A 23,242-nucleotide genomic window follows, 5' to 3' on the forward strand; every position below is an offset into this window, starting at 1 on the left:
ATTGGTTGGATGGTACAAAAAGCATCAAAAAGCAAGTCAAAAGTAAGTACTGCAAAAATTTCTTGCAAAAAAATGGAAATCAAATATATTAGAAACTTGATTCCTGATAGTAAGAACTTAAGAAATCATGTTTCAGATTTTTTTTTCAAGTTATATTTTGATACTGATCTAAATTCCAGGTGCCTTGTGATTTAAGGTTCCCAGGATAAAGGCTTGCACCTTGCAATGGAGTTGGTTTCCTAAGAAGTGCTCCACTTTGATTTAGTACACGTATTAGAAATTTCATGTGTGGCTTTTGTTTGACATCTTAAGACTTTAAGGCTGTGAAATTTTTTAATTAAAAATTATTTTTTTAGCTCTCTCTTTCTCTCCGTCTTCTCCCCCACCCCATGCTCTCCGTCTCCCTCTTTTCCTTCTTCTCCCCCTTACCTCCAGTCTTTCAGGTTTCCCCCAATAAACTCTATCCCTTACTCCAGTGTTTTGGTGTGTTTTGTGGTGGCCTTACAAGACCCATCTCTCTCTTGGTTCCCCCCCCCCCCCCCCGCAACTCTGCAACTCTGCCACTCTGCCTTTCAAATAAATAAAGAAATCTTAAAAAAAAAAAAAAAAAAAGTAGCAGGTGATTCTTCTCTCAGCAAAGAGGAAGCCTTGCTCGCTGAACAGGATGCCAGGTTATCAGCTAGGAGATGTTCCTGGGATCTGCAGGACTTCAGCTCCCAGGATGAAGGAGACAGCTTTCTGCTATGGCCTGGGAAAGCAGTAGAAGATGGCCCAACTCCTTGGGCCCCTGCACCACGTGGGAGACCCGGAAGAAGCTCCTGGCTTCAGATCACGGCAGCTCCGGCTATTGCAATCAACTGGGGAGTAAACCAATGGATGGAAGACACCCCCCCCCCCCGCCCCACCACCAACTCTGACTTTCATAATATTTTTTTTAAAGATTTATTTATTTATTTGAAAGAGTTACTCAGAGAGGAGAGGCAGAGAGATAGAGATAGGTTTTCTCTGAAAGAGTTACTCAGAGAAAGAGAGAGAGAGAGGTTTTCTATCCGCTAGCTCACTCCCCAGTTGGCCACAATGGCTAGAGTTGTGCCGATCCAAAGCCAGGAGCCAGGAGCTTCCTCTGGGTCTCCCATGTGGATTCAGGGACCCAAGGATTTGGGCCATCTTCTACTGCTTTCCCAGGCCATAGAAGAGAGCTGGATTGGAAGTGGAGCAGCCAGGACTTGAACCGGTACTGCAGGTGACGGCTTTACCCGCTACGTTACAGCACAGGCCCCAGTTAAAAGTTATGAACTGAAGCAATTCACATAAAATGTCAGGATTCTTCCCGGTGATATGTAAAGGGGAATACCGAGTCTCTAATGTGATAGCAGCTTCTAATGCCGCTTGTCCTCTAGAGTGGCTGAAAATTCTGGGCAGCTCAGCCCTTGTCTTTACAAAGTAATGGGACAGACCCACGGGGAGGAACATGCACGATGGTGAACTCCCTGTGGTGTGTGGGAGCTGCCGGAAACAGTGACCACAGGCATTCCTCAGCGTGGTCCAGAAGTGAGGATCCACAGTGTTCAGGCTGTGACATCGCACAGTCAGGATTCCTGTTGCGTGCAGCAGGCCCTGGCCGGTGACAGATGATTGTGAGAGGATTACACCATGGGCAGTACATTTTTTAAAAATCTACTGATTGATCTTTTTGTGTCAAGCATAAGCCCTGATCCAACCTGAAACAGTGCCGTGATAACCTGTGATCTATCCCACCGCAGGGGAGTTGTGACAGATTTACTGGCTGAAGATTGTTCCTGTTTCAATAGTTAAATGAAAGTTAAAGCTGCTTTTTTGTTTTTAATGGCAGTTGGGTCACCTTACTGTCTGCATCTTCGAGTTAAGTTTTATTCCTCAGAACCGAATAATCTGCGTGAAGAGCTGACGCGGTAAGACCATGCTCTGTAGAGTGGTGTGGAGGGACTTGGGGTGTGTTAGAATCATTTCCAAGTTGTAGACAGCTGCTGAAATGGACTCCCTGCTGCTGGGACCAGGAACTCACACAACAGTTTCATTCTGGGACAGCAGTGTTGTAAGTGTACGATTCTTGCCCTTTATCAGTGTGAGAATAAAGAGTTGGCGCCCTGGCATTTTCCAGAGGTGACCAGTGAGTTCTTTCCAGAAGTTTCCCTGTCAACTCATGGGCTTTTCACAGCGCTGGGCTGTTTCAGCATCTGTCGGTACTGTGCTTACGGATACTCTCTGTCATCCGTCTTGGGCCACTGAAGTTTATTCACGTAAGCTCCTCGCTTTCTTTACTCATCAGAATGCCATTGATTAATGGAAAATGTTTGGTCCCGATGTGGTTTGAATACACTTTAGGTTATATGCATTTATGTTCCTGTTATCTGCCTCCTTGATATTTATTCATTGACTCTGTGTCGCAAGTCTGTAGCTCCATGTACACACACTGTTTATTAAGTAGAAGAGCTGAGTTTCCTTTGTTTTGCTTTTCAACACCTTGACCATGAAATTAGAGTTAGTGCCTTTATCTCTTTATGAATGAGGTGGCTGTGTTGTCAGAATAAAGTCAGATTAGATCATGGAGCTCTTTCCCATTGAAGTGCTTTGAACGTTTTCCCTAATGGTTTCTGCATCCTACTTTGAGGCCACTGCTCCTCGCTGTTATCTTGTGGTCATGCTGCCATCTTCTTGATGTTTATTTACTTCATTGTGCATAAAAGTCTGTAAAAACATTTATTCTGGGATTAGCAGGTAAGGTTTTCTTCTTACACTAATATTAGATGGTTCTCTTTAGTTACATTTATGCCTTTTATTTTTCTTAGGTATTTATTTGTTCTTCAGTTAAAACAGGATATTCTCAGTGGAAAGTGAGTATTGGCTATTTAATAAATGCATATTTTCTTATGTGGTTAAAAACAATTTTGAAAATAACTTCATAGCTATGAGAACAGAAATGATCAGCATACAGGATGTATTATTTTCATTTATCTTAAATGGCAGGTCATGAAATTGGCTTAACAACTTTGTGTTTTGGTCTCAGATTGGAATGCCCCTTTGATACAGCAGTGCAGTTGGCAGCATATAACCTGCAAGGTGAGCAGTGATTATGCCAATTCTGAAGCCTAATTTTTTGCCTGCTTTTAGTTACAGAATTTCAGGGGGTTAAGTGATGTGCAATAAAAACAACACTGTTTTTGTGTGGACTTGTGTCAGTGCCCAGTTCTGACTTTTGCTTTGGTTTGGTTCAGAATGCTATGTTTTGGACACATCCACAGTGTTTTCAGGCTACAATTCCATTCTGATAATTCAGTAAATGTTATGAGTAAGCCCTTAGCTCATTTTTCCCTTAAAATGAATGCAGTGATTTCTGGGTGAATTACTGTGGTGGCGACATGGCTTGGTTCATTAGTCTTTTTTTTTTTTTTTTTTTTTTTTTTTAAGATTTATTTATTTTATTTGAAAGTCAGAGTTACACAGAGAGAAGGAGAGGTAAAGAGAGAGAGGGCTTCCATCTGCTGGGTCACTTCCCAGATGGCCGCAATGGCCAGAGCTGCACCTATCTGAAGCCAGGAGCCAGGAGTTTCTTCCGGGTCTCCCATGTGAGTGCAGGGGACCAAGGACTTCGGCCATCTCCTACTGCTTTCCCAGCCCACAGCAGAGAGCTGGATTGGAAGTGGAGCAGCTGGGACTCAAACCGGTGCCCATATGGGATGCAGGCACTGCAGGCAGCGGCTTTACCCACTATACCACAGCGCCAGCCCCTGGTTTCTTAGTCTTATTCTTAAAAATGAATCCGGGAGGGGATCACAGGAAATACATTGTACGGTTCCTGATGATCATTCTGTAAAGCAGTCTCCAATCAGTGAGGTGAATGGAAAACTCACTATGCATCTTCTTGCATTGATACACCGCTGTTAAACTCAGGAATGTTATAGTAAAAATTGACTTTTAAAGGAAAACTATCTCAACTCATGGCTGCAAAATGAAAAAATATTCTGATGGCAGTATCTGTACAATAAAAATGTTTAGTGTTTATCAAGATATTAGTAATTTTACACCTTTTCTGTGATTCTGTATTTCCCTCCAGTCCCTTGAACTTCAGTAATACTTATTTGCCATTGTTAAGAGTAACTTTTTATGTTTTATTGTAGACTTGAGATTTTTGCTTATTTTGTGTGTTCACTAATGAAGAAAACATATTTTCCTGTTAACATGTGGATGCTCCAAAAAGTTCGTTTAAAATGGAATTGAAAGACAAGTTTTTAAAAAGTGTTTACTTATTTACTTCTATTTTATTTGAAAAGCAAGAGACAGAGACAGAGGTATCTTCCTTCTGCTGATTCATTCCCCAAATGCCTGCCATAGCTGGGGCCAGGGCCAGGCTGAAGTCAGGAGCCTGGAGCTCAGTCTGGGTCTCCCAGGTACTTGAGTCGTCACTTGCTGCTTCACAGGACTTGGATTAGCAGGAAGCAAGAATAGGAAGCGGAACCAGGACTTAAAGCCAGGTGCTCCTGTGTAGGATGTGGGCAGCCCAAGTGTCATCAAACTGTTACGCCAAAAGTGTGTCCTGATAAGTTGATTTTAGTACAGAAGCATTTTGAAGTCCATACATGGGTGGGGTCTTCAGCAAGTTCAAGGAAAATGCAAATTATGAAAAAACTGCATGGCTGTCATATTTTTTTGCATCAAAGCAAACTTTGCATTCTCCATGAACTTTCTGAAGTACCCTCTTAAGGGATTGATAACTAAAGGAAATTTCTTTTGATAACTAAAGGAAATTTCTTGAGAAATCCGCCACTAATGTAAATTTTTTGGGCCCACCTCCATTTAATATCATAGTCTGTCTCCAGATTAAAACTCATTTTCTCAGCTGCAGAATACAACTACTAACTGAGAATGCTGTGCCTCTAGCACTGTAATGATCAAAAGTGTGTAATCAGATTCTTTTTTGAAAGCACACTTTTTATATTATTTCTTGTATGAGATTATTCTAAGAATTCTTTACTGTAAAGCAGTCTTAAAAATTACTTCTTTATTTGAGAGACGAGAGGTGGATTGAAGCAGAGAGAGCTCCATGTGTTTGTTCACTCCCCAGTGTCCACAGTGACCAGAACTGGGTTGGGCTGAAGCTGGAATCTGGTAACACAATTCAGGTCTTCCAGGTAGGTGGCAGGGGCCCAACCACTTGAGCCATCACTGCTGCTCCCTAGGGCCCGCATTAGCAGGAAGCCAGAGTTGGAAGTCCAGCCAGGCACTAAACCAGGCACTGAAACGTGGGATGGGCAGCTTAACCTTGCTCCCCACGCTCCTATACTGTTGCTAATTTTTTACAAGTTTGATTTATTTTCATTTTATTTGAAAGGCAGAGATACAGATAGAGGGAGATCTTCTGTCAGCTGATGCACTCCTAGATGCTTGTATCAGCAAGGCTGGGCTGGGCCGTGCCAGGCCAGAGCCAGGCGCATTATTAGCAGGAAGCTGGATCCAGAAGCATAGGAGCCAGAACTGGAACCAGGCACTGCAGTACAGGATGCAGCTGGCTCTGGTGGTGACTTAACCTCTGCCCTGCATGCCCACCCCAGCGGTTTTTAAGAGCTCTGCCACAGCATGTGCTGCCTCATAACATCTGTTTGTGTCCCATTTTTAAAGTTTCATCACAGCCAAAAGTGCATTCTTCTTGAAAACAGGGTTCCTGTAATTTTTAGTATTTTAACAAAAGTTTAACTTGCCTAGTGCTCAGTAACTTCTTACTCTGATTCATTCATGTGGTTCTGTTTTATTCCTCCTTAACCTCACTTACCACATGATTTTTCTGAATAAAATCTCTGTCCTAATTTCTCTTCAGTCTCGGGCTGTTCCTCTTCATTTTGTTTTCATCTCTGTCCCATGTCTGTGATAGTATACTAAATCCTGCTTATTAAGATTCTTAATAAATTTGCTAAATAATCATTCCAGTCCACATAAAAGAAACTCCCTGTTTTCTCACTTATGATTTTATATTTTACCAGAATAACTTAATTTTTCATACTTTCAAGTTGAATTAAAAATTTATATGAGAGAGAGAGAGAGAAATATAAAGTGATCTCCCATATGCTGATTTACTCTGCAAATGTCCACAACAGCCAGGACTGGCTGGGCCACAGCCAGGATCTGAGAACCCAGCCAGGTCTTTGATGTGGGTGGCAGGAACTCAGCAGGAACATGGGTCATGGCAGGAAGCTGGAGTCAGTAGTGGAGCTTTGACATGAACTCAGGCGCTCCCAGTATGGGATGCAGGTGTCCCAGGTGGCATCTGATTGGCTGCTCCAAAAGCCTACCCCTCACGGTCACGTCTTAATACATTATGTAGCAGATTTGGTTTGATGCTCCTTAAAGATGTTGTATTACAGACCAAAGAGCAATTTCTTTAGTAATAAAGTTGGCATAAAAATATATATTTTCCAAGGTTATTGTGAAGTTAAATGTTAATGTATGCATGGTTTTCAAAGTTTTTGTACCAAAATAAACATTTTAAAATTCCATGTCTGCAAACTTTTGTTTTAGTTTCTTTTATAAATATTTATTTGCTTATTTGAAAGTCAGAGTTAGAGGCAGAGTCAGAGAGAGAAAGAGAGGTCTTCCATCCGCTGGTTCACTCCTCAAATGGCCCCAATGGCTGGAGCTGGGCCTATCCAAAGCCAGGAGCCAGGAGCTTCTTCTGGGTCTCCCACGCAGGTGTAGCGATCCAAGGACTTAGGCCATCTTCTGCTGCTTTCCCAGGCCATAGCAGAGAGCTGGATCATAAGAGGAGTAGCCAGGACTTGAACTGGTGCCTATATGGGATGTCAGCAGTGCAGGTGATGGCTTTACCTGCTATGCCACTGTGCTGGCCTGTTCTAACTTTAAAAACTATTTGAGAGCAGAGGGGCAGAGACAAAGGACAGAGAGAGAGAGGGAGAAAGAGAGTGTGTAAGTATTGCCCCCCATCTAGAGAGAGGGAGAAAGAGTGTGTGCAAGTGTTGCCCCCCATCTACTGGTTCACTCCCCAGATGGCCTGCAGTGGTGGGGTTGGGCTGGGCTGAATGGTAAAATCCAGATTTCCCAAGTGGGTGGCAGGAACCCACTTACTGGAGCATTCATTGCTGCCTCTAAGGTCCTGTAGCAGATTGAAGCTAGAATCAGGAACCAGAGCCAGGTGTTTAACCCAGGCTTTCCAATATGGAATGTGGCCATCTTTCTCAGCATCTTGACCAATAGACCAAAGGCCCACCCCCAGCCTTTTGAAGAACTCTCTGTTATGTCTTTATGGATAGATTAAGTACTTAATAGAGTAAGTACTTAATAAATAGAAGAATACTATGTTATGACTTATTGCCTCAAGTGTTATTTCTCTCCCCAACTTTATCAAAATGAAAATAATTTGATTTTCTTAAAAGAGTAATACACTCTTTTAAAGGAAATGATGTTTAAGATATTGAAAATTGGTGGTGCTATTTTCTCCAAACCACAGTGAAAGGATGCCTGCAGATGAGCATGCACATGTTTGTGTGCTGTCCAGTTCTTTCCCTGCTGCCTCTTCCTCCCATTTTTTTCAGTAATTTTCAGTTATTTGGGATTAATAACTTTAAATTTCAGGCATCATGTTGTGAGCAAATTAGATTCTTTATAGAGACTAGCTAACTGTGCTTTAAGAATTGCTGAATTTTTCATTTATTCATTATAAGGTTAATAGATACTTCTCAGTGGATATCTACAAAGTGGTTTTCAAAAGCTACCCACCAAGGTGTGAGTAAATTAAGAGAAGGACATTTAGCTAAATGTACACATGTACTTTATGAGTGTTAACTGACACATTGTAATGGAAGCTGGATTTATTTTTGGGAATCCTGTGTGTTACCAATTCTTAGTTGTGTAAGAATCTTTTTAAGCTGCTTAATGATTTTTACCAATAAATTGTATTTTTACACTTGATCCTAGCCAAAAGTCGAAGAAGCAAAAATAAATTGGATTTTTGAAGTAGTATTCTACAGGGAATAAGTATTAACACAGTGTCGCTTTGTTTGTAGCTGAACTTGGTGACTACGATCTTGCTGAGCATAGCCCCGAACTTGTCTCTGAGTTCAGGTTTGTGCCCATTCAGACTGAAGAGATGGAACTGGCTATTTTTGAGAAATGGAAAGAATACAGGTATTTAGCATTTGTTTTTTAACATTACCACAACGGTTATTTTCATATTCTTTTTCTTTTGTTTCTCTCTCTGTTGGCAGAATTCATTTTATATTTACTATTACTTTTGAAAACTATCATGTTTTACATTTCAGAGGTCAGACACCAGCACAGGCTGAAACCAATTATTTGAATAAAGCCAAGTGGCTGGAGATGTATGGGGTTGACATGCACGTGGTCAAGGTAAGCGCTGTGTGCAGTGCCTTTAAAAACTAACAGATCAGTTCATTGTGCGAAGGAAGAGACACAACCGGAGTCCCACAGGAGTCCTTGTTTTTGAAGGAGAGACCAAAATTGGTTTATTTTTTTGGAAAGCAGAGTTAAATGTTGAAGATGGTACTTAACTGTTGTTTTGCTTCTTTTTTAAAAAATGGGTGTATTTATTTTAAACAGCTTTTGCCCTTTAGACTACTTTGTATTTTCACTTCATGCTGTCTGGAATTCCTTAAGCCGAATGGGATCTTTCACTGATTTCTTTATTAAGATTTTTTTTATTTGGAAAGTAGAATGACAGAGAGAAAGAGATCTTCTGTCTGCTGATTCACTGCTCAAATGCCTGGGGCTGGGTAGGCCAAAACCAGGAGCTAGAAATTCCACCCAGGTCTCCCACGTGGGTGGCAGGGTCCACATACTTGAGTCATCTTCCACTGCTTTCCCAGGTGCGTAAGGAAGAAGCTGGATTGGAAGCAGAGCAGCTGGGACATGGAATAAAGGACTCGAGCCAGCACTCAGATATGGGAGACGTGGGGTGCTGCTGGTGTTGCGGGAGGAGGCTTCACTTGCTTCACCGCAACGCTGGCCCTTGAATAGGCTCTTGGAAAATTAAAATAATTCAGGAGGCAGAGTTGAAAATTTATAGCTCGTGTGTTATCTGAGTTATTTCTAGTTGAACTACAACGTTTTTCCAGAAAGTTGATCGTTTTCAAAACTTGTGATTTAAGAAAATATGGGGGAGGGCCGGTGCTGTGGCGCAGTGGGTTAAACTGCTGCCGGGGTGCTGGCATCCCACATGGGCACAGGTTTGAGTCCCAGCTGCTCCACTCCCAATCCAGCTCCCTGCTAATGCACTTCAGAAAAGGGCAGAATGGTGGCCCAGGTCCTTCGGCCCCTGTACCCACCTGGGAAGACCCAGATGAAGCTTCTGGCTCCTGGCTTCAGCCTGGCCCAGCCCCGGCCATTGCAGCCATTTGGAGAGTGAACCTGCAGATTCTCTCTCCCTCTTTTTGTCTCTCCCTCTCTCTCTGTTACTCTGCCTTTCAAATAAAATAAATGCATCTTCAAAAAAAAAAAAAATGTTTAAGAGCATGTGGGGAGAGTCTGAAGTGTCTCATTTGTAGTGAGAGGATCAGGCGGTGCCTTGAGCGAAGGCGCTCCCTGAGACACAGTAGTCTTCCCTTATCCGTGGCTCTGCTTCCTGTGCTCTCAGTTACCTGTGGTCATCTGTGGTCCAAAAATATTACACAGAAGATTCCAGAAACCAGGTGTCTCGAGAGGCAGAGACTATATTCACATAGCTTTGATTATAGTGTATTGTTAGAATGACTCCGTTGTGCTGTTGTGCCTGATGCATGGATTCAGCTTGCGGCACTCCACGTGCAGGTGTGAATATATGAAAACACTGTTTACAAGACTCACCTGTAGTTTCAGAAATGCCCTGGGGTCTTGTACTGGGTCCCCTGTGGCTTTTCACTGACTACAAATAAAAATCCATGCATGAATTTTCTTGAAAATGTTTTGGATACACTAATTGTTGAAACATCTTTCCTATTAATATTAGCTTTGTGACTATGTAACTACTATAACTTGGTGTGAAAATTTTCAGTTGTGTTGTGAAAATAAGAAACCTATCTTATGTAAATAAAGCTAACTTGTTTTTCACTCCTTTACTCAGGCTAGAGATGGGAATGACTACAGTTTGGGACTAACCCCCACAGGAGTCCTTGTTTTTGAAGGAGAGACCAAAATTGGTTTATTTTTTTGGTAAGCAGAGTTAAATATTGAAGATGGTACTTAACTGTTGTTTTGCTTCTTTTTTTAAAAATGGGTGTATTTATTTGAAAGACAAAGTTGGATTGGGGGAACGAGAGGGAGAGGGAGAGGGAGAGGTCTTCCATCCAGTTGCTGGTTCATTTTGTAAATGGCTGCTAAGGACCTGGGCTGGGCCAGGCTGAGTCAGGAGTTAGATGATTAAATGTGCTTGAAATAAAAATTGTTTTTTAATTTAGAGAAAATCTATTTTTAATCTGACTGTTGGTCTCATGTTGTTATAGGCCCAAGATAACCAGATTGGATTTTAAGAAGAATAAGTTAACGTTGGTGGTTGTAGAAGATGATGACCAGGTAGGAATTGTGTTGTGTTACTAATTTAACAGCAGCTATGTCATGTGGTAACTTAAGGGGGAATGTGTCTTGTTGTTTTGGAGAGCCCTGGGACAAAGACTTACTGTATTATACTTTATTATTTTTTAATTTTTCATTAATTAATGTTTATTAATTTGAAAGACAGACCGAGAAAGAGACAGGGACAGATAGAGATCTTCTGTCTGCTGGTTCACTCCCCAAATGCCCTCCATAAATGGGGTTGGAGCCAGGACCCCAGAACCCAGTGCCCTCAATAGCTGGAACTGGAGCCAGGAGCCCAGAACCCAATTCTGATTTCCTGCGTGGGTGGCAGGAACCTAGGTAGTTTCTGGAATTGGAAGCAGAGCTGGAACTGGAACCCAGACACTCTGGTAGGGGATGGGGGTGTCTCTTGGGTGTTTTCACTGCTCACCAAGTGACCACCCCTAAGTATAATTTCCTGACTCAGAGCACGCCATCCTAAAACAACGATTTTCTGCCATTAAGATTAAAGACAAGGGACCACAATGGCCAGGTCTGGATCAGGCCAAAGCCAGATGCCAGGAACTTCATCCAGGTCTCCCACATGGGTGACAGGGGACCAAGCACCTGGGCCATCTTCTGCTGCCTTCCCAGACAATGTTAGCAGGAAGCTGGATCAGAAGCAGAGTAGCTAGGACTTTGTTGTGGGATGCCAGTGGTAATAGTAATGCATTTTTGCTGTGCCAGTGTAAAGTGTGATAAGCAGTAAGAGAAGTGAGTTACTTTTGCTGAAACTTTACCAGGATTGGATTCTGTTGCTTTAAAAAAAAAAAAAAAAGGCTTATAATGATGATATCTTACTGTTTTAAGTTGGCTTTTCTAAGAGTTATAGATGTTAACATTTGGTCATGTTCGTTTGTTCTTGCATTTCCTTTGGGTAGTTCATGTTCTTTTCTGTTGGTCTGATAAAGGAGTTTTATGAAATATCAGTGTAAATTCCAATATAAATATTAGCAAATAAAAAGCTGAGATCAGTTAAGCATCACTGTGCTTCCAGATAGTAGCTCTCTAATGATTTGCCATGATTATTGTGGATATATGAGGATCTAATTAAGTATAATAATTATATATTATAATATATATATATATTATAATGCTGTGTGGCACAGTGGGTTAAGGCCCTGGCCAACATCCCATATGGGCGCTGGTTCTAGTCCTGGTAGCTCTTCTGATCCAGCTCTCTGCTATGGCCTGGGAAAGCAGAAGATGGCCCAAGTTCTTGGGCCCCTGCACCCGTATGGAAGACCTGGAAGAAGCTCCTGGCTCCTGGCTTTGGATCGGCGCAGCTCCGGCCATTGCGGCCATCCTGGGAAGTGTACCAGTGGATGGAAGACCTCTCTCTCTGTCTCTCAAATAAATAAAATAAATCTTTAAAAAAAAGTGTAATAACTGGGAAAAACTTGACAGATATATGTAAAATATATAATAACTGGAAATTAAGTTAAATATTCCCTTGATACTTGGTATAATTTTTTTCCAAATTTTTGAATATTGATATTAGACTGGTCACTTTTCTCAAGTAAGACCGCTGCTGTTGGTAAGTATTCTTTGAGTTCACATTTAGGTCCGTGTTAGTGAAATAAAAGAAGCAGTAGTTTATCGGAAGCCTGCGTGGGTCAGCTTGCTGCTGCCTGACGGGAGGCAGTGCTTTGCACTTGGTCTGTCTGGGCTCTGAAGAGATGCTGCGTGCTCGTGTGCTAGGTGGATTGCAAGGCATGTGACTTGTCGGGATGAGTGAGAAAATATTCCTGTTCTTGTAAGAGCTGGGTGTGGTCAGCGGTAAAGGGGGAACGCATAATCCATGTGCCAGGCATAGAGCTCGTGGTCACAAGACGAAGACACAGCCGCACATTAGCACACCGTGTGGCCAGGAAAACTCAGGAGAAGAAAATGGGTGTAGTGAGTGAATGTTTTGTACAGTAGTATTTTACGTACTTTGCTTAGAGAAAAGTTTGCAGAGCTTTCAAACTGCTGACTGCTATCGCAGAGTGATTGCCACTTTGCATGATTTTCATTCTTGTTTTATGTTTTCCTAAATATTTATTTCTTACAAAGTAAAGGGCAGGGATTAGGAGATAAGAGGGCCGTCGGTACTGATCGTTAGGTTCCGTTTGAGATACCTAGTTTGCTTAGATATCTAGAATTTTCAGAATTCTTTGTGTCTCTGGGCGAGGGTCTGAGCTTTTTCTAGTGGAAGCTCCCTCGTTGCTTTCCTCCCAGTGTGCTGCAGAGGGACATGTAGAGAAGACTTTTTTTTCACCATAATAAAGTTATTTTATTTTTTTTCCTTTTTTTATTTAATAAATATAAATTTCCAAAGTACAGTTTATGGATTACGTTGGCTTCCCCCCCCCATAATCTCCCTCCCACTCGCACCCCTCCCATCTCCCGCTCCCTCTCCCATTCACATCAAGATTCATTTTCAATTATCTTTATATACAGAAGATCGATTCAGTATATATTAAGATTTCAACAGTTTGCACCCACACAGAAACACAAAGTGTAAAATACTGTTTCAGTACTAGTTATAGCATTACTTCACGTTGGACAACACATTAAGGACAGATCCCACATGAGAAGTAAGTACACAGTGACTCCTGTTGTTGACTTAACAATTTGACACTCTTGTTTATTGAGTCAGTAATCTCCCTAGGCTCTAGTCATGAGTTGCCAAGGCTATGGAAGCCTTTTGAGTTCGCCGACTTCGATTTTATTCCGACAGGGTCATAGTCAAAGTGGAAGTTCTCTCCTCCCTTCAGAGAAAGGTACCTCCTTCTTTGACCTGTTCTTTCCACTGGGATCTCACTCACAGATGGTGGAGTTAGAAACGTGCCAGGGGATTCCAATACAATCCCATCAAGGTTGCATGTACCAATGCCATCTCACTAGTCCAAGTGATCAATTTCAGTTCATAATTGATCACACTGATAGGTGTAAGAGTCAAAGGGATCACACAAACAAGACTAATGTCTGCTAATACTAACTGATAGAATCAAAAAGGGAAGAAAACGATCCATCATGGGAAGTGGGATACACAGCAGACTCATAGAATGGCAGATGTCCTAAATAGCGCTCTGGCCTCAGAATCAGCCCTTAAGGCATTCGGATCTGACTGAAGAGCCCATGAGAGTATTTTAGGCATGGAAAGCCAAGACACTCTGGGGGAAAAAAAAAAAAGAACAAAATGAGAAGACTTTTTGATCTCTGTCCTTGTGGAGATCATTGACATTGAGTGTTGATGTCAAAAGCCAAGACTATTTTTGATGTGTAATTTGAGCTCTCCTCATTTCAGACTTTGAAAAATGCCTGTCGTGGGTTAGCATGTAAGAGTGTCAGCTGTGTATGTTTTTATATAAAAGCCTAAAATCAGCTGTACTGAATCAACTAATATTTCTGCATAGGTTTTAATAACCTTACATTCACATTTTTTAATAGATCTAGTAACAGAAAACACAAAAAGTCATACTGGAGAAAAAATATTCCTTCTCTCCCAGCCACACTTCTTATTTCCTTTTCTGCAAGTTACCAGCATCATGTTTTGAACAATTCGAAGCCCTATATATTTGTAACTGAGAAAGTTGGGATCTGTCGGACATAGGTGGTGCCCTAAAATCATTGTTAACCAAGCAGCTGTTGTGACATACTCCTCATTGCCTGCCTGTGTGGGAAGTTGCCTTAGCAAGTTCTGCTGGGTTGCAGTCATTGTTAGTGCTGCAGGTGCTCCGTTCCGAATAGAATGGCTTCAGAAAGGTGGCACAATGATTCAGCACTGGAGTGAGCAGCTGCTCTGAGTGCTGAGTGTGGCCTGTGAATTTGTCATATGTTATTGGAGAATCACCTAAAATTTCTATTTCCTTTGCCAGTTAGGTATTTGATCTCCTTTACTCCACCCTCCACCCTATTTAGTCAAAAAAGAGTACAGTAAACCATCATCAAGATGTGTTCATGCTGACAGGCAAGAAACACTATTTAGCAGAACTTGAGAAAGAAGATTTTGGAAAGTAGGGGAAACAGTGATAAGCTTTGGAAGTTTGGAGTTACTACTAAGACACATGCTAAGAATTGCCCTGTTAGATTGCTTAGAAGGAAATCACAGAGACAGTCATGGGTATTTTAAGGAGAAATCCCTTGCAAGCACAGGATGATCATTGTATCATCAGCAAATGGGTTGAAAATGACTCAGAGTTGGAATGTGAAAATATTCAAAATGACAAGAATGAGATTATTTTACTAATATTTTCCTTTTTTATATAATCCTAGGTATCATTAAATGTATATAAATCTAAATGTGATCTTTCAAAAACAAAATGCTTGTAGGATAAAATAATGGGGGACTGGTGCTGTGGCGCAGGTTAATCCTCCACCTTTGTGCCAGCATCCCATATGGGCACCAGTTCTAGTCCCAGCTGCTCCTCTTCCAATCCAGCTCTCTGCTATGGCCTGGGAGACCAGTAGAAGATGGGCCAAGCACTTGGGTCCCTACACCCACATGGGAGACCGGGAAGAAGCTCCTGGCATCAAATCAGCTCAGCTCTGGCTGTTGTGGCCATTTGGGGAGTGAACCACTGCATGGTGGTTCTCTGTCTCTCCCTCTCACTGTCTGTAACTCTACCTCTTAAATAAAATAAAATCTTAAAAAAAAGTCATAATCTCATTGTGACATTTGTCCTTATTGGGGCATAAGCTAATAGTATCTCATAATTGATGGTATTGTAGATTTGATCAAATATAGTATTTGCTTTCTGGATCTTTTCTGTGGTATTTTACACATATAAGCAAGAATATATAGTTTTTTTAAAAATTTATTTATTTATTTTATTTTATTTTTTTTTTTGACAGAGTGGACAGTGAGAGACAGAGAGAAAGGTCTTCCTTTTGCCGTTGGTTCACCCTCCAATGGCCGCTGCGGCCAGCGCGCTGTGGCCGGCGCACTGCGCTGATCCAATGGCAGGAGCCAGGTGCTTTTCCTGGTCTCCCATGGGGTGCAGGGCCCAAGCACCTGGGCCATCCTCCACTGCACTCCCTGGCCACAGCAGAGAGCTGGCCTGGAAGAGGGGCAACCGGGACAGAATCCGGCGCCCCAACCGGGACTAGAACCCGGTGTGCCGGCGCCGCTAGGCGGAGGATTAGCCTAGTGAGCCGCGGCGCCGGCCTTAAAATTTATTTATTTTAAAGAGTTACAGAGGCAGAGAGAGAGAGAGGGGGAGGGAGGGAGAGAATGAGGGAAGGAGGGAGGGAGGGAGGGAGGTCGGGAGGTCGGGAGGTCTTCCATCCACTGGTTCACTCGCAAGATGGCCACATCGGCTGGACCCATGTGGTTGCAATGGCTAGAGCTGGGCCAATCTGAAGCCAGGAGCCAGGAGCTTCTTCCGGGTCTCCCATGTGAGTGAAGGGGCCCGAGGACTTGGGCCATTCTGTGCTGCTTTCCCAGGCCGTAGCAGAGAGCTGGATCTGAAGAGGGGCAGCTTGGACACAAACTGGCACCCGTATGGCACTGCAGGAGGTGGCTTTCCCTGCTATGCCACAGTGCCGGCCTCATATTGATTCTTTTACTCAGAGATTAGCATCCCTGTTGTCTACTTCACTTCTCTAACTTTATAGTATGGGATCTTTTCCGTATTGTACATAAAGTGCTTGATAACAAAGAACTAAAGCAACATAGCATTGTAGTATATTGAAGTGCCCTCATTTATTGAATCAGTTCTCAATTAGTTGACGTTTCTTCACTCTGTCTGCATTAATCTGTGGCCTGACAAGTGTATAGGATAATTTCCTGCAGGTGGATTTGGCTGGTGCAGTGCTTCTGTGCATTTGTTCTGGAGGGAGGGAGAGAAAGATCCTATCAAGTCACACCATCATCAGTGTGCTGGCTTGTGAGCTGTCACACATTTTTATTTTAAAGGTGAAAAACGGGATTTCAGTATAGACTTAATTGTTATTTTTGTGTTGTGAGTAATGGCATCTTTTCATACCTTTGAATCATTTGTGTTTCCTTTTCTCGAAGCTATCTGTCCACTTTTGCCAATATTTCTTCCTTGTTTGTGTGGGGAGCAACTGGGAGCAACTCGGACTAGACTAAGTTACTGGAATTAAGACTTATTCTATGCATCTGCTCTCCCACAATATGGTGCTGGGAGAGGAGAAAACAGCTTCTACGCAGCTGCCTCTTGCCAACTTGAGTGATGACCTCCAGGAGCTGATCCTGCTCCTGATTGGAGGAGAGCAGCGTACTCGGCGTGTGGGCAGCCGAGTTAGGATTGGCGGAGGAGGACTATAAAGGAGGAGAGAGACAACATGCACCAGGAACATCTAAGGGGAACATCTAAGGGGAACACCTGTGCAGCCCCCGAGAGAGCCGGCCGGCGGTGTGCCGCTCCCCCGCGGAAGTGGGGAATGTGGCAGGGGGAACCGCCCTTCCACGGAGGTGGAAGGGACGGTAGCCAACCCGGGAAGAACCAGCAGCAAACCCGGGGAGGGCCGAGCAGACCAAAGAACAGTGCAGGGTCCTGTGTCGTTCCTCCACGAAGACGGGGATCGACAGTTTGCCTTTTTTTTTCTGAAAGATTTGAGGCCTTTATGATACCAGTGGTAAATATTTTGTCTAATTGTTTTTGTCTTTTGACATTGCTATGATGATTTTTGCCTTATCTCTTAAGGTTTTTATGCAGATGCATTTTTTATCTGTGATGTTTTCTGGTTTTTGTTTTTTCATAGAAAAGAATTCCCTACTTTGAAGTTATATACTTTCCCATTGTTGTTCATGGATAATGACTCTATTTTAGTATTTATTTATTTATTGGGTTTTTGGATAGTCTCTTATGAACTACTTGTTCAGATACTTTGTTTTTCAAGTAGGTCATGTTTATTTTTTTTATCAAGGAAAAAAGTATTCTGGGCATACTTTGTTGTGAGATACATGTGTTGGAATGTCTTCTCCTTGACTTGGCGTCCTGTCTTTGGTAGTACCTTTTGGTAAATAGAAACTTTTAATTTTTTTTCTTTGCTTTTTTCTTTTCTTTCTTTTTCTTTTTTTTTTTGGACAGGCAGAGTTAGAGACAGAGAGAAAGGTCTTTCTTTTCCATTGGTTCACCCCACAAATGGCCACCATGGCCAGTACACCGTGCTGATCCAAAGCCAGGAGCCAGGTGCTTCCTCCTGGTCTCCCATATGGGTGCAGGGCCCAAGGACCTGGGCCATCCTCCAGTGCCTTCCTGGGCCACAGCAGAGAGCTGGACTGGAAGAGAGGCAACCGGGACAGACTCCGGCGCCCCGACCGGGACTGGAACCTAGGGTGCCGGCGCCGCAGGTGGAGGATTAGCCAAGTGAGCCGCGGTTCCGGCCTCAATTTTTTTATAGTACAGGTTATAAACCTTTTTCTTGGTATGTTTTGCGTCTTCAAAGAAGAAGCTTTGCCTATATCAAGGTTATAAGGAAATTATAGAGTATTTAAAATGACAAAATAGGCTGGGAGACCAGGAGAAGCACCTGGCTCCTGGCTTCGGATCAGCGTGGTGCGCCGCCTGCAGCGTGCCGGCTGCAGTGGCCATTGGAGGGTGAACCAACAGAAAAGGAAGACCTTTCTCTCTGTCTCTCTCTCTCACTGTAAACTCTGCCTCTCAAAATAAATAATAAATAAATAAATATGACAAAATAAATTAGAAAATATCCAAGTAAACTGAAAAGTCCAAAAAGCTTTACAACATAAATAATCAAGATTTAGCATTTTGCTTCAAATCTGTTAGAAGTAGATTGTGTGTGTGTGTGTGTGTGTGTGTGAATGAATGAATGAATGAATAAGCAGATGAAACAACTATGATCAAATGCCCCAACTTCTGCTTCCCTATAGCTGACTACCATTTGGAGGGTATCATTCTTATATCTATTTTATAATTTTCCCCAAATGTAGACACATCATCACACATGGTAGAATATTTCATATTTTATATAAAATAAATATATATTTATTATAAAATATTTTATATAAAACAAATATAAATATATAAATTATATTTTATATAACTCGTATATATACACACACATATATTTTGTAGTTTGTTTTATCTCAGTATGTAGCCATGTAGATCTAGTTCATTCATTTTTTGGGGGAAGATTTTATTTATTTGAGAGGTAGAGTTACAGACAGTGAGAGGGAGAGACAGAGAAAGGTCTTCCTTCTGTTGGTTCACTCGCCAAATGGCCGCAACGGCTGCAGCTGCACAGATCTGAAGCTAGGAGCCAGGTGCTTCTTCCCGGTCTCCCACGTGAGTGCAGGGGTCCAAGCACTTGGGCCATCTTCTGCTTTCCCAGGCCACAGCAGAAAGCTGGATTGGAAGAGGAGCAGCCGGGACTAGAAGTGATGCCCATATTGGATGCTGGTGCCGCAGGCGGAGGATTAACCTACTGCGCCATGGCACCGGCCCCTAGTTCATTCATTTTAACATATTTGGCATTCAGTAATAGAAATAAACAGTAGTACATTCATTCATCTTTTATTCATATCTCTCTGTATAGTTTTTTTTTTAAGATTTTTTTTTTTATTTGAAAGAGTTATAAAGAGAGGTAGACACAGAGAAAGAGGTCTTCCATCTGCTGGTTCACTCCCCAGGTGGCTGCAACGGCTAAAGCTGTGCCGATCTGAAGCCAGGAGCCAGGAGCTTCTTCCGGGTCTCCCACATGGGTGCAGAGGCCCAAGGAATTGGGCCATCTTCTGCTTTCCCAGGCCATAACAGAGAGCTAGATTGGAAGAGGAGTAGCCGGGTCTAGAACCGGCGCCCATAAGGGATGCCAGTTAACCCGCTGTGCACAGCACCAGCCCCTGTATAGTTTTTAAATATGCCATTACGGGTCATTTCTCTTTTTTAGACATTTAGGGCCCATTTTCCTAGTGTAAATGAGACTGAAGAAAGTAGTTTTGTGTAAATTATGGTGTTTAGAGAATCATTTTCCCTAGAGAGGTAGCAAAAAATTAGTTGTCACAAGTATAGGTTTTGAGCCAGATGGGCTAGTTTCAGATTCAGTGTCTTCTCTTACCAGCTTTGCAACCTCGCTTGACTTCTCTGAGCCTTATTTTCCTTATCTATGAAATGTGGCTAATGATAGTTCTGTTCATTGGGGTGATTCATGTGGAATTCTTAAGAAAAGTGTCCACGAATGTTAGTTATGATTAGGCTCCTGGGAGTATGGTTCCTAGGACACAAGTGTGAATGTTTTTAAGGCTATAGATACATATTGTCAAATCTAAGATGATCCTTTCAATTGTAAGTCTGTAGTTATCTCAAGCAGTGACAGATGAATTTTTACTTTGGTCTGTGACAAATTAAATCAGTAAAACTAGAGAGAATACTCTTGGAATAATCTCAAACAGGCTGAGCAGCTAGACAGCTTGACTTCAGCTCTGCCTCTTTTCCTGTTTGTTTTGTTCTAATTTATTTGAAAGGAAGAGTTAGGGAGAAACAGAGAGATCTTCTATCCAAATGGCCACAGTGGTCAAGGCTGGGCCAGGCTGAAGCCAGGAGCCAGGAGTTCCATCCTGATCTCCCACGTGGGTGGCAGGGGCCCAACCATGTAGGCCATCTTCTACAGCTCTCCCAGGTGTATTACCAAGGAGTTGGATTGTAAGTGGGGCAGCCAAGAGTCAAACCAACCTATTCAGGATGCTGGCGTCATAGGCAGTGGCTTAACCCACTGCAGCACAACAGCCCCAGCTCTGCTTTTTTTATGAAGCTAAGTGTGTAATTGCTGGAAGCAAACCAGATACTTTTATTATTTGCTTCTTGGTGTTGCTGTGCTTGTATTTGTATTTTAGAATTATGGGACAGGACTGTTTGACCTGAGGATCCCTCCCTTTTCCATGCGTCTCCGCAGGGCAAAGAGCAGGAGCACACATTTGTCTTTAGACTGGATCATCCCAAAGCATGCAAGCATTTGTGGAAGTGCGCTGTGGAGCATCATGCCTTCTTCCGCCTCCGAGGCCCTGTCCAAAAGAGTTCTCATCGGTCAGGATTCATTCGGCTGGGATCACGGTTTAGATACAGGTTACTTTTATTGTGTTTTAATGTATTTATTTATTTGACAGGAGAGTGACAGAGAGAGGGAAAGGGATAGGGAGAGAGAAGATCAATCTTCTGTCTGCTGGTTCACTCCCCAAATGGCTGCAGTTGAATCCAGGAGCCCAGAACTCCAACTGGGACTCTCACGTGGGTGTCCGGGCCATCTTCTGCTGCCTTCACAGGTGCATTAACAGGAGGCTGAATTGGAAGCAGAGAAGCCAGGCAGTCTGTTACAGGGTGCGATGTGGGCATCACAGACAGCAGCTTAACCTGTGGGGCCACAGTGCCAGCCCTGTATACAAGTTAATTTTAACGGTTGCTTTCTCTATATTTCATTCTTGCATAGAGGCCCAAAAAGCCAGTCCTCTGCTTTTCAGATGTGGAAACTAAGGCATGGAGACATAAGTGATTTGCCAATGTCTTCAGTTGGCCAAGACAAAAAAGATTTAGCTGGTACTATTATTGGTTGTAATTTCTTGAAAAGATGGGAAAACGCAGTAATTGTGTAATTTTTTTATCCCTCTTGACATTCACTTTATACTGACAAACTCCTAATTTAAATGTGTTTAACAAGAGTCTTAGGCATCTGCCACCCAACGTCTGCATACCAGGTAGAAAGAGGATATCTTGCCCTGAGTATGATGTTGATCTCAGTAAAATTTGTGATTCTTTATAATACTGAAGTTCCATTTCTTTAAAAGATTTATTTGAAAGAATAACAGAGAGTGAAAGACCCGGGTTGGAGGGGGGGTGATATATCAGTCTTCCATCTGCTGGTTTACTCCCAAGTGGCCATAATAGCCAAGTCTGGGCCAGACCAGAGCCAGGAGCCAGGAACTCCATCCTGTTTTTACCCATAAGGGTAGCAGGGCCAAGCAGTTGGGCCATCTTGCTGCCTCTCCAGGTGCATTAGCAGGGAGCTGGATAGAAGTGGAGCGGGTATACTCAGACTGGTAATCTGACATGGGACTCTGGCATCGCAGGTAGTGGCTTAACTCACTGTGACACAATGCTGGCCCAGTTACATTGTTCTTATGGACTCCTTGTTTGTGTCATGGGTCAGAAATATTTTCGTTTACATTATGGTGGATTGTTGGTTGTGAGTTTTCAGCAGGCCCCTGGGAATCAGCATGATTTAAAGGACTGTATGGAAGCGAAAATGTGGTGGATCATGTATAGCGTGTGGAGTTCATGGAAGAGAACTTCCATTGTACCTGTATTAAAAGTAGGGAGGCATTTTCTTAAAACAGTTGTTCAGAATAATTTTGCTGAAATATTTTTAACAGTGTAGCACAATTAGGAAAAGCAGCTGGAAGTACCATGGAGTGTGGACAGGGAGGAGAGGACGTCCATAAAAGCACAGTGGCCCCACACGCCCCGGGTTCTCACGTGGTGGGCATGGGCAAGGGGAAAGCCAGTATCACCTCCTGCATGTTTCCCTAAGTCGAGAGCGAGGATGATCTGCTATGGCAGAGACCTCAGAATGTAGGAGGAGTTTCTCAGGGTGGAGTTCAGGGTGAGTCTTTCAGGGAGAACTGACATACAGACTTTATCTCATTTATGTTCGCCTCCAACTCACTTACTCTTGTTATTACACCTCATTTATTTTAGTGGGAAAACTGAGTACCAGACCACAAAAACCAATAAAGCAAGAAGATCCACATCCTTTGAAAGAAGGCCCAGCAAACGATATTCTCGCCGAACTCTGCAAATGAAAGGTGTCGTGCAGCCTGTTTGAAAGCATGTCCTTCCTGGCCAGTCCTGGGCTGCTCTTGTTTACTCGAGAGCACTGACTCTCCTGAGGGGTATTCCCGTCATCCAAAGGTCTCTTCTCGCATAATCAGTCTCATGAGATACAAGCGGAGATTCCTGCTTGTCGTTAGTCCCAACTCAGATGGTATTCCGAGGTTGTGTTCAGCTGTTACTTGAGCAAGTATTGACTATCTTAGTGTTTTTCTAGCAGCACTCCCCCTCCTCCATTTTTGTTAAAGTTCGTGTCTTAACTCCTGTTCACAATTAGTTGTCTCCTGGTTTGTTGAACCAGTAAGTGAGATAGCATTCGCCATGGTGGTGTCTGTCAAGGCGGCTGCCCGCAGGGCTCCAGCACTGCCTTTACCTGCAGAGGGGCGCTGCTGCTGCAGGCAGCTAACTTAGGGCTCCCGGGAAGCCAGTGCCACCTGCTTTCTCTTTTGCTGATTCTTCGTGGGAGTGGTGTAAGTCAGCTTCCTCCTTTTCCTGGCAGCACCAGGAAGTTTTGAATGTTGTGGTCAGGGAAAGCTCATCCCTCTACCTTCTGGTTTCTTGTGGTGAAGATCAGTCTGCCGATCGGCAGCAATTCTTTCCTTGTCCTGGATCCTGGCTTTTGCATTTGGCTGTGTATCCAGAGGTTTACCCTCAAGAATGGTGGTCTTTCCTGTATGGGTTTTACAAAAATCTGCATCTTGGTGGTGGCCCCACTGCTGATGGCAAATAAGGAAGCTTCTCTCCCTTTTTGAGTTAAGAATTTCGTTAGTGCCTTAAAAAATTCATCATCAGTGTATACCACTCATACATATTTCCAAATTCATAAATGTTTTATATAGCTTCATTATGTAAGAAAA

At 42.8% G+C, this 23,242-nt stretch overlaps 1 protein-coding gene across 8 annotated transcripts in view; it reads left to right on the forward strand.

Moving 5' to 3' along the window:
* The window catches only part of EPB41L5 (erythrocyte membrane protein band 4.1 like 5), a 126,036-nt gene that overhangs the window by 42,432 nt on the left and 60,362 nt on the right, over positions 1–23,242 (forward strand). For all 8 annotated transcript variants that reach the window (XM_070071023.1, XM_070071027.1, XM_070071028.1 and 5 more), the window contains 10 exons: positions 1–42; positions 1,853–1,931; positions 2,829–2,873; positions 3,047–3,099; positions 8,052–8,172; positions 8,307–8,394; positions 10,103–10,191; positions 10,482–10,551; positions 20,458–20,627; positions 22,254–22,360. The exon at positions 1–42 is cut by the window's left edge and continues 1 nt beyond it. In XM_070071023.1, coding sequence (XP_069927124.1) covers positions 1–42; positions 1,853–1,931; positions 2,829–2,873; positions 3,047–3,099; positions 8,052–8,172; positions 8,307–8,394; positions 10,103–10,191; positions 10,482–10,551; positions 20,458–20,627; positions 22,254–22,360 — 864 coding nt within the window. The remainder of the gene's footprint in view (positions 43–1,852; positions 1,932–2,828; positions 2,874–3,046; positions 3,100–8,051; positions 8,173–8,306; positions 8,395–10,102; positions 10,192–10,481; positions 10,552–20,457; positions 20,628–22,253; positions 22,361–23,242) is intronic.

Source organism: Oryctolagus cuniculus, chromosome 3, assembly GCF_964237555.1.
Source record: "Oryctolagus cuniculus chromosome 3, mOryCun1.1, whole genome shotgun sequence".
Classification (NCBI taxonomy): Eukaryota; Metazoa; Chordata; class Mammalia; order Lagomorpha; family Leporidae; genus Oryctolagus; species Oryctolagus cuniculus.